The 11,843-nt window shown below is 38.5% G+C and overlaps 1 protein-coding gene across 1 annotated transcript in view; it reads left to right on the forward strand.

Moving 5' to 3' along the window:
• The window catches only part of LOC103508673, a 37,520-nt gene that overhangs the window by 8,520 nt on the left and 17,157 nt on the right, over window positions 1-11,843 (forward strand). The window contains exon 3 of the mRNA XM_026823209.1: window positions 9,232-9,758. Coding sequence (XP_026679010.1) covers window positions 9,232-9,758 — 527 coding nt within the window. The remainder of the gene's footprint in view (window positions 1-9,231; window positions 9,759-11,843) is intronic.

Below are 11,843 nucleotides of genomic sequence, written 5' to 3' on the forward strand. Positions count from 1 at the left end.
TGAAAGTAAAATCAAAAAATCAAATCAATAATGATAATAAACTGAATATTAAACAAATTAGGTAGGTACATAGGTAGGTATTCTTTAACCACGATCGAATAAACTACGGGCTAAAAAATTTACACTGAATATTAAACAAATTAGGTAGGTACATAGGTACTGATCGAATAAACTACGGGCTAAATAATTCCCGGAGGGTCCCGGAGGGACGGACCCAGCTTGTTCTGATGTATCTTCCCCTCTCTTCGATGAAGCGTTGTGATTCCTTGAATCATACTGAATCTCAACACTCAAAGAGCATTATTTACCACTTGTACTCTTTGTCACTTGTTTGGTAAAAACTTTTAAAAATCTGTGACAAGTTTTTGTTTGACATGAACAAAGATTTGAATACATGGTGCATCTCTATGTAGCTGACAATCCAATGAAGTTGGATGAATCGTAATTGACGTTTGATTATCTTTGAGATAGACATATGAGCTACTTCTGTGTACCTTGAAATGTGTGTATTCCTCATTGGAGGTATGTACTAGGAGTACTATATAGGTATTCCTGCCATTATTGCGGATTACGTGATTTTTGTGCTCACATGCTTATTTAAAAGTTCAGCCGACTTTGTTCCTTTTCCCAATCAATAAAATATCATTGTAGATACCTATTGAAGTTTATTGTACGGTGGGCAGAGAATTTTCCACATAGTTGACATAGTGTATACCTTGTTGGAAACAGCTGTAGCTCTGAATTGTTCACTGTTAATAAACTATGCCTATACCTATGCCTACAGTACAAGAGGCAGGAGAGTTCCAGCGCTAATGTGTAAAACTCATTAGGATTTGCTGGTTGGCTGAGAATTTTCCATGGAACATTAGCAGTTTTTGACATGTGTCTAATGTGGCTTATGTAACATATCAACATAACCCATGTATATGAACACGAACGCAAATATTACATACTCGTATATCACTATGGCTGAAAACACACTACTGTACAGCCAACGGCGATAGAAGGGTACACCAGTAATGGATCACTTAAGTTAAGCAACGTTGGGATTGGTAAGTATGATGGGTGATCGTCTGGACAGTCGCATGCTGCTGGCTTTTCCGGGCCCTCTGGGCTGATCGATATTAATCTATAGGCCAAAAGCTTGTGGCCGAATGGTGAGTAAAAATCCCGTTAGTAATAATGAGAAGACTTCAGTACTGTGGAAAAATAATAATGAAAACAGTAATGTGCATGGGAGTCAGTGTGAACTCAGAATTTAATGAATAGATATACGGACAATTTGTACTGCCTTCTTGTAAGAGATATATCTATTGAATTGAAATACCTATCCTATGTAGGTACATATTGAAGATTTTTGCACTGTTGTGTAGCTTTTTTATTGACACACATAGGTAGTTTGGTTATAAGATGCTGTGGCATCTAATCTATTTATAAATCCGTTATGAAAATTGAGTTAACCTCTATTAAGCAGGGTCAAATTCTGATTTCAAGTGATATTTTGTGTCCAGCCAGGATTGAACCCACGCTTTCCTGCTCACTAGCAGACCGTCTTGACCTCTGCTACCAAACCAGGCTCTTGGGTAGGAGATCTTAGACTGTGTGTACCTATAATGTTTACTAGCTGGACTACCTACTATATTTCCGACAAAAGTTAAGGTTTTTTAACCTCTAAGGGGCGAGTGGTTGTACTATTCCGTAAAATTCTTACGAAAGTTTTCCCTCGTGTACAACAAACTGTAAAAAACTAAAGAGAATCATGAAAAATGCATGCAATCCAGGCAAGTTGCACTTATACGTAAGTGTAATCTACGACTATACGTATAAGTCCTGTTGGAAAACCTTAGCTCGAACGTCGTGTCCTTTAATCCCAAATTCCCAATTGAACTGACATACCTATTACAGGGAACTTACAGTATGTAGGTAATTTATATGTAACAGGGTCCCGGGGGGAGGGGGGATGTAAGCCAGTGAAACCACTGCTCTTCATGTTTTCAATATCCCAGTCCCCAAAGGCACACACGCTTTCCTGTGTTCGCAATCGAAACTGCTAGCCAACAACATACCAAATTGTCCCCATTTAGCACGGAATACGTACATATTTTTGTATATATTCTATGAATGGGGGTACATCTCAACAAAAAATAGACAGGACATTTTATTAAAGAAAGTGGAAAAAAGGATTTTTTTTTTTTTAGAGGGAAAAATGATAGAGAGCACGCAAAACATCCCCCCTGTAGTTTTCCAATGTGGACACGCCCTATTCCGGAACTGTTGGGTGTGGACGCACCCTTGCACCCTAATCTTATCCTCATGGGTGGGTGAGAAGGGTATCCTCTTTTTCCTATTAAGAGATTGTAAACAGGCACTGATGGCTCTGATTTTCTGCAGTTCGTGAACTTGATACTTGATAGTCATATGGTCAGCACTTCAGCAGTTATTCGGATAGTATTCGTGAGCAAGTAGTAGTCACATGGTCAGCAGTTTGCAGTTATTCTGATAGTACCTACTCGTGGACAAATCACTTGTTTTGATGCAAATCACTTTTGGGCAACCCTGCTTAGTAAAGTCTCGAACTTGGAACATTCTTTGACCATATAGCTACCAGAATATTTTATGTACATCGACATTCGACATACACTGTCATGTGGATACTGGATAGTGATATACTCTAGAGTACTCTAGACTGGTGGTATGGGTTATGGGCTTTCTTTTGGCTCTCATCAGTTTCCGGAATATTATAAATGGTAATGGAACTGGACATCCTATTGTTGTTCTACTTAAACACTCTAAATCTAAATGGAGAACTAGAACTATAACTAGGTGTAGGGGTAATAAATCAACAGGCTAAAAGTCAACTTCAAATTTTAGTCACAAGGAACGCCAAACTTTGCATTTTTAATGGTTCAATTAAACCCGATACAAAACAATTCAAAGTCATAAAAACGCACAAAGAAAAATATCGAGAGAAAGTTTTGAGTTCAATTGGTCAAGATGGTTTGGAGCTTTTTTTCTTCTTTATGACACTCTGATCTGGTTTATAGTATGCTCCATTTTATAGCATGGTCAAATGGTCACTGGATAAGACAATAAATAGTTAATTGCGTCCAGTGGCGTGCTATATGAAATGATACTTGCAAATGTGAATTGTATAAACTGAAGGGTAGCACGTCTGCCTTGCAAGCGTTAGATTTCGGATTCGATTCCCGCCCGGGGAGATTTTATTCCTCTTTCAAACCTTAGAAAATGTTAAAATATATGATACCTTGGTTGGACGGCGGGGGTGAAAGGAATCTCTAGTCCTATCCCAGCACCCAGCAGGATAAACAAGAGGTACCTATATTCTATTTTACCAAGTTCCATAGTATTTATGAGACGATTTTGCACCCCATCAAATCTTGACATTCACGGGGTTCCATCCTATGTCCCCACTGATTGAAACCTTGGCATAGTGGGCTGTCGCTTTTGTTCTGGTGAGAGAGTATTGTTCTCCACACATTATAATGAGTACCAGGTGATCCACCAATAAATCCTGGCTGAAACCTACGTACCCATCTGGTGACTGCTCTGCCTACGTCATGGCTTGTCTGGGAACAATATGGGAGTTGACATCGTATGGGCGATCCAGCCCGGATTGACTAATTGGCATAATTTGATTTCATAACATTGATTTTATTGACATAAGAAGATTAAGATTATGATCTTCCGATTGATTTATTCGTGATTAAAGAATCAATAAGTGAGGCTAACGCCCCAAAGTTTAGTCACCATTCTCTATCCTCGAGCAATACTCATTATTATTATTATTATTATTTACTGTAGGTACAGTATGTTGTTTTTTTTTTTTGATGGGTCAACAGAACGCGAAAAAGTCCAAAGAATCATATTAAATATATAATATTATCATATTATTTACTTTCTTTCGGTCAACGGTCATATACCTCCCATCTTCTTCCTTTTCAAAAGAAAGTCGAAGTTGGGTAAGGCCAGAAAGGAAAATATGGGAAAGCTAATTTATCTTGGGGGAAAAAATGATAGAGAGCACGCGAAACATCCCCCTGTGTAGTTTTCCAATGTGGACACGCCCTATTCCGGAACTATTGGGTGTGGACGCACCCTTGCACCCTAATCTTATCCTCATGGGTGGGTGAGAAGGGCCTCTTTTTCCTATTATGAGATTGTAAACAGGCACTGATGCAGGCTCTGATTTTCTGCAGTTCGTGAACTTGATACTTGATAGTCATATGGTCAGCAGTTATTCGGATAGTATTCGTGAGCAAGTAGTAGTCACATGGTCAGCAGTTTGCAGTTATTCTGATAGTACCTACTCGTGGGCAAATCACTTGTTTTGATGCAAATCACTTTTGGGCAACCCTGCTTAGTAAAGTCTCGAACTTGGAACATTCTTTTGACCATAGCTACCAGAATATTTTATGTACATCGACATACACTGTCATGTTATTTGCTGAATTTGTTACATATTGTAGTGGATACTGGATAGTGATATACTCTAGCTCTAGAGTAGTCTAGAGCTCTAGAGCACTCTAGACTGGTGGTATGGGTTATGGGCTTTCTTTTGGCTCTCATCAGATTCCGGAATATTATAAATGGTAATGGAATATGGAACTGAACATCCTATTGTTGTTCTACTTAAACAGTCTAAATCTAAATGGAGAACTAGAACTATAACTAGGCGTAATAAATCAACAGGCTAAAAATCAACTTCAAATTTTAGTCACAAGGAACGCCAAACTTTGCATTTTTAATGGTTCAATTAAACCCGATATAAAACAATTCAAAGTCTTAAAAACGCACAAAGAAAAATATCGAGAGAAAGTTTTGAGTTCAATTGGTCAAGATGGGTTGGAGCTTTTTTCTTCTTTATGACACTCTGATCTGGTTTATAGTATGCTCCGTTTTATAGCATGGTCAAATGGTCACTGGATAAGACAATAAATAGTTAATTGTGTCCAGTGGCGTGCTATATGAAATGATTCCACATTTGAAATATTTACACTTAGTACCCAGAAAGTGTGAAATTGAATGAGACCTCATCTCGGTTAGACTGCTGGGGTAAAGGGACTTTTCAGTCCTATCCCAGCAGGATGAACAAGAATATCTTATTCTACTAAGTTCTGAATGAGACCTTGGTTAGACTGCTGGAATAAAGAAACTTTTCAGTCCTATTCAGGAGGATAAAAAAGGTATATTCTATTGAATTCTGTCATGCAGTATATTTGAGACGATTTCCCACCCCATCAAATCTCGACATTCACGGGGTTCGATCCCATGTCCCCCACTGATTGGAACCTTGGCATAGTGGGCTGTCGCTTTTGTTCTGGTGAGAGAGTATTGTTCTCCACAGATTATAATGAGTACCAGGTGATCCACCAATAAATCCTGGCTGAAACCTACGTACCCATCTGGTGACTTCTCTGCCTACGTCATGGCATGTCTGGGAACAATATGGGAGTTGACATCGTATGGGCGATCCAGCTCGGATTGACTAATTGGCATAATTTGATTTCATAACATTGATTTTTATTGACATAAGAAGATTAAGATTATGATCTTCTGATTGATTTATTCGTGATTAAAGAATCAATAAGTGAGGCTAACGCCCCAAAGTTTAGTCACCATTCTCTATCCTCGAGCAATACTCATATATTCTACTGTTGGCATGAAGAGGGCATTGGTTCGTGGTTCAGATCTTATGAAAGGCGATGCCTGATGGTTCACAGGAAATGTAGTAACACCTGATAACGCGCTAATAAGAGATTGCTATCGCCTAATTAAGTCAGCTCATATTGTACAGATAATAATAATGTTTAGGACCGAATGAGCAGTGATATTAGGCTTTATTACCTATGCGTTACGGCGTCTTTCCTGTAAATCCTGTAGATGCTCATCAATACTCATTTGTCTTCTCTAGTACCCTAATTAAATAGTCAATTGGTTTTGCCAGTAACCATTTCATCAAGATTTAATGATTCTGATTTCTGGTCACTCCAGTTGATAGGCTGCCAGAATAATAGTCATCTTCTACGAGAATATGCGAGCTAATAGCTCGTAAATGTTTGTCACGCACCGTATCAAATAACCCGTTAAGAAACACGCGATTTCTGTCATCTGTCGTTAGTCAATAGGCTGCCAGAATAATAGTCATCTTCTACGAGAATATGCGAGCTAATAGCTCGTAAATGTTTGTCACGCACCGTATCAAATAACCCAGTACTTGGTGTCAATTTTAAATGAATTTGACGTGTGTTGCTATTACCTTGTTGATATGTGCTAGAAGGCATTATTAGATTGTGTTGTCAGTGACCACAAAAATGTGCCAAGTGGTGAAGTGGTAGTTATTAGCTTATTAGTAGCTTAAACCGTTTCTCTCTGTTATATTGGGTTACCAAAATGAGTACCAAAGTTCCATGTTGGAATAAGATGGATTTGGTGAATAACATTTTTTGATTGTTTCCTCTGTTCCCAAAGAAAGTTTGATTTTGCAACACTGGATTGTCAGAACTGATGGTCTGTTATATTGGGTTACCAAAATGAGTACCAAAGTTCCATGTTGGAATACGATGGATTTGGTGAATAACATTTTTTGATTGTTTCCTCTGTTCCCAAAGAAAGTTTGATTTTGCAACACTGGATTGTCAGAACTGATGTTAGTGTCTTATATGATTTGAGTGTGGGTTTTGTCTTGTTTCTTTGTCGATTTTAGTTGCTTGGAGATGTAGGTATTTGACAAAGTGTTATTTTGAGTTATCTTTGATGTAGTAAGTAGTGAAATAATTAAAACAAGAGCTAATTTAGGTTGAATTTTTTTTTTTTTTTTTTTAGAACTGATGTGTCTTATGGTTTGAGTGTGGGTTTTGTCTTGTTTAGTTGTCGATTTTAGTTGCTTGGAGATGTATTCGACAAAGTGTTATTTTGAGTTATCTTTGATGTAGTAAGTAGTGAAATAATTAAAACAAGAGCTAATTTAGGTTGATTTTTTTTTTTTTATTAAAGTTGACAAATTCACGTGTTCATGACGTAACTTTTTTTCCACGAATACGAGAACGCCAGAAAATCAAGTCATTTAAAACCCCATTAAATTTAAACATCAAACTATAACTATGTACTTACTTATCAGCTCACAATAAATTTTGGTACTTATGTACTAGGTTTTTTAATTAATGTTAGATTTATTATTAACGTCAAATGGAGGCACTTAATAAGTGGTTTCCCTTCGGTTTGATTTCTCAAATGTGGTGGAAGTTTCTAGTGGATTGATAACGTAAACAGTGAATTTCTCGCAAGTATTACTAATTTCCCAACTAGAAAAACAAAGTATAAAATTGAAATTAATAGAAAAATAAAAGTAAATAATGAAAATACATAAGAAAATTCCTTTTTACTTGAATCCAACGATCCAGTGGATTTTTCTTTGACAGTTTTTTGCATTTTCAGTGATAAGTGTGATAACAGTGATAAGTTGATAACAATGATAACCCATGGATGAATAATTCCCGTCTACAAAATGATTGGTAATGGGTTTTCCCTTTATTGATTTATTCTTGTCGTATATAACTTAACAGCTTCCCTAATTTCCTTAAAAAAGAAAATATTCACCCATTAACAGGAGGGTATTCACCTGCTTACAGGTGTAAAACCCTACATCTAGAATTCTAGACCAATAACTGTCGGAGACAATAAATAGAGCTTTCTCCCGCAATTCGGATGATTTTTACGAGTCCGGTTCACGAAAACATTTTGGTCCTGTTAACTCGAAATTTATGTGATCCCAAAATATTTTTAGTGTTAAATATTTTATCTAACGGTGCATATGGGTTTTCCCTTTATTGATTTATTCTTGTCGTATAACTACTCAACATCTTCCCTAATTTTCTTGAAAAAGAAAATATTCACTCATTAGCAGGAGGGTATTCACCTGCTTCAGGTGTAAAAGCCCACATCTAGAATTCTAGACCAATAACTGTCGGAGACAATAAATAGAGCTTTCTCCCGCAATCCGGATGATTTTTACGAGTCCAATTCACGAAAACATTTTGGTCCTGTTAACTCGAAATTTATGTGATCCCAAAATATTTTTAGTGTTAAATATTTTATCTAACGGTGCATACGGTGTTTTTTGTCACAGAAATCCCTTTTTATATTATATCTTTCGTGACTTTGATATAACTTTCGAGGACAACTCTTTTTAATAGACGGTGAAGTGTCAACTCGTTTTAGTGTTATATGATTTTCGTTTTGATGTAAAGTGATCTTTGGTTTGTTTATCTTTCTGGAGAGAACCCCCAAATTGGATTCTATTTGAATCATATAAAAAATGAAGAGTGTTCGTTAAGGAGAAACTTGTTTAGACTCCTCTGGAAATCGGAGTTTTCTCTTAACCGGATGGTATAAAAAGGTATAGTAATAAATACTTGGTATCAGTATATTCTGCAGAAACCTTCTAAAGCTCTTCAATTTTATTGTTGGAAGATACTCAAAGAGTCCTTTTACCTCAACAGTTCTACCACTCTTAGTGTGGTCAGATATCTTCTGTTCAGGACGAAAGCCAACGTAGTTTGGTGACCACTCTTCTGGACATCCTAGCCTAGGATTCTAGGATAGTACAGCTTGTGTTGCTAGTTTCTTATTGTGATTCATTGCTAATATCGTGTATTGTTTCTAGTTATTTGTTGTTAATATTGTAACTGGGACTATTCATTGTGTGTAAATTAACGTGTGACTCGTGCTCCTTTAGTGCATGGACGTCAAGTTGAACATCTTCTAGACACCCAGAGGGGAGACATTTTCTCGTGTTAGGTCAGAGCTTGGCTGTAGCATTTAACCTCTCGTTAGATCAGAGGTTTGTAGAACCTTGTTAGTAGAGGTGTGATTATTGACTATTCCTATCTGAGTTAAGAGTTGTATACCTCTGATGGAATAAAATGAACAATAGATGAATGAATAGCCTAGAAGTCCTGAAATCATCCAAACTTGTAGGAAAACTTTGAATACTGGCACGAACTTTTCCTGTGGAAGAGCTATCTAAGGTAGCGTGGCTCTTTTAGAAAAAATAGGTAGATAATATACTTCGCTTTCAGATTCAGTAACTACATAGGCTTTGATTGCAACAGTTTTCACCTTTCCCACCTTTGGGGTCGAGTGGATTGGAACATATACATGCCTTCAGGCACACACTATTTGTCAAGGGTCTAGGTTTACCTTGTCCTTGAGATCAATTTAATTCGAAAACCCCATCTGCTGTTGATCCTAACCTGCCATCCTTTCTATGTTTCCAGGAACTACAGAATGAGGTCGGCGCATTGCTCGAGTTCCGAGACCTGGTCATGGAGTCGTTTCCCCACCTCCGTGTCAAGATGGAGTGCCTCACCACAACCCCGGCCACATCGCACTCCTCCCCCCACTCCTCGGCTAGCAAGTGGGAGCCGGGCGTGCGGGTTCGGCGCAAGCTGGGGAGTGCCTCGGGCCGGGAGGACATCGTGCCTTCGCTTATCCCGCGGAGTCGTAGCAACTCGCACGGGAAAGGGCCCAAGTCGGGGGAGAATTCCTCGAGTGCGGGCAGCTCCGCGGTGCAGGACTCCGGGTTTTGTACGGAGAGCAAGGAGCACTCCGCGTCTTCGAGTTCGACCACGGGGGGTGTTGGCGGGGGAGGAGGAGGACGGAAGAATAAGGAGGTGGAGGATGAGCTGATGAATCTCCTGGACATGATCCAGGCCAAAGGGACAGCGCTGAGACTTGAGGTAAGCTGGGGAGGAGCTACAGTGTCAAAAGACAAAAGCGACAAAAGTGTTTATTTTAGGCTATAGATATCTCTTTTTGTCAACACTTTAACCTTCAATTTACTATGATTCTGTTTAGGTGTTAAGGCTCATTAAACCTTCAGCTGTGGCCATACATAGTCGTCGAGTACGTCGACTGAAACCGTACACTAGATTCACCTCGTTGATCGACAATCGTTCGACGAGGTCGACTATGTGTGGACACAGCTTTATAGTTTTTATTTAGAATCGTCAATAGTTGCCACAATATTCTCATAATGAATTTTGCAAGAGTTCCTTGGAGGTACATTAAGAGAGGAAAAGACTTGGATTGTCGCATGACGTAATATCATTGGGGACACCCAAGATACTTCTAGAAGACAAGGACTAATAAGAATGTAAAGCAAGAAATGTCATCTTCATCTGCGTCTCATTGTGGTTTTAGTTCTAGAGCGTTTACTTGACCAAGGTTAAATATGATTTAATTAAATTATATGAATTGGAGGCTCCGACTAAGGTATTGGAATATAATTATTGCAGTATTGGAAAATTTACCCATCATTTTCCTTGTCACTGCTATATTCTTCATGACAAACTACGTGCTATGATGTAATGAGTTTTGACCTTTTGACTGTATGGGTGAAAACATGTCGATTTCATACGTCGAATTTTCAGTATAGTCAAAGAAAGAAGTTTACTAAAAAAAAAAAAAAAGCTCCTAGGTCATTTTTATGTCTGGCCAAAAACAATCCAAGGACTGGAATTATTTTCTAGCCTGTATTTATTCAGCAGAGCTAAAAGCTAAAAGAGATGTGCTTCAAAAGAGATTACGACCCGACCCATTTCTTCTAAGTTTTTGCTACAAAGTACAATGTCCTCATGGTTCCGTGTTGTAAATTCGCCCTGAAGAGCCCGGAACTAAAATTTAGCGTCATCACTAGCAAAATCTTTCATCATTTCGGGCCTTCGTATAAACTTTAGAAATTGCTTCTCACTACTAGCTGCAACCATAGTCACCATTTTAGTCGGGAACTTCCTGGCGGATACAGACTTGGTTACGGGAGTAGCTCTGTCTGTACGCTCGATAACTCGGACGTAATCCTGGACATACTTGATGAGGTCGGTATACAGCGGAAGACCGTCATGATCCAAGAACTTGGTCTCGAACTTCTTGCTAAGTTCCACATCTAGCTTCTTGATACCTATGGAGTACAAAATAAATTCATCTAAATGTGGGATTTTTAACGCTTTTAGCGCCGCCACTGAAGCACCAAACTTATCAATGAAGTTGTTATACTCAGCCTTTGATTCTTCCTTGATAGGCTTGAAATTGAGTATATTGTCAATGTAGTAGCTAGCTAGGGATCTAACATCCTGATACCTGTCAGTGAGCGCCTTGAATATTGTTTCATAATTGCTACCAATGGGAGGAATCCCTGAGCATAAGGAGAGAGCTTGCTCCTTAAGGCGTGAAATAAGGTACTGGACCTTTTGATCATTTGAGAGAGACTTGTTCAAATGAATCACTGACTTGAAGGTCTCATAGAACGTAGGCCATTCCCGTGGGTCGCCACTGAAAAATGGCAGATCTAAAGCGGGAAGCTTGGGCACTTCCATAGCACTTGCCTTGGCCTCCTTAGAGGATGTGTCGCCCAACCTTTGGATAGCATACTTCACGCTACCATACATATCTATGAAAGAATCTAAACCTTGGAAGGTTGGGACATATTTATCATCATATTCGATCTGAATCGACTCATATTCCTCAATGACTTCTTGAAAGTCAGAGTATAGCTTGTCCAAAGAAGCTGCCTTGGCTAGTAAAGTGCCTCTCAGAGTTCTATCTACATTGACTTGCTTACTTACTTCATAGATCTCTTGCATGAGAGAGAAAAGTTTTTCTCTTTTCGCTTTTAACAAAACTACCTTTACTTGCGACATTCTGCTGCTTGTTTTCAGTATCCTGCCCGACTCAGGACCAAAAATGTTGGGTTCTAAACTTGCTTGTAGGAAATAAACTTATTGGAAAGGAAAACTTGTTGGAAATGTACTTGTTGGAAGGAAAAA

Source organism: Diaphorina citri, unplaced genomic scaffold (genome assembly GCF_000475195.1).
Source record: "Diaphorina citri unplaced genomic scaffold, Diaci psyllid genome assembly version 1.1 scaffold422, whole genome shotgun sequence".
Classification (NCBI taxonomy): Eukaryota; Metazoa; Arthropoda; class Insecta; order Hemiptera; family Psyllidae; genus Diaphorina; species Diaphorina citri.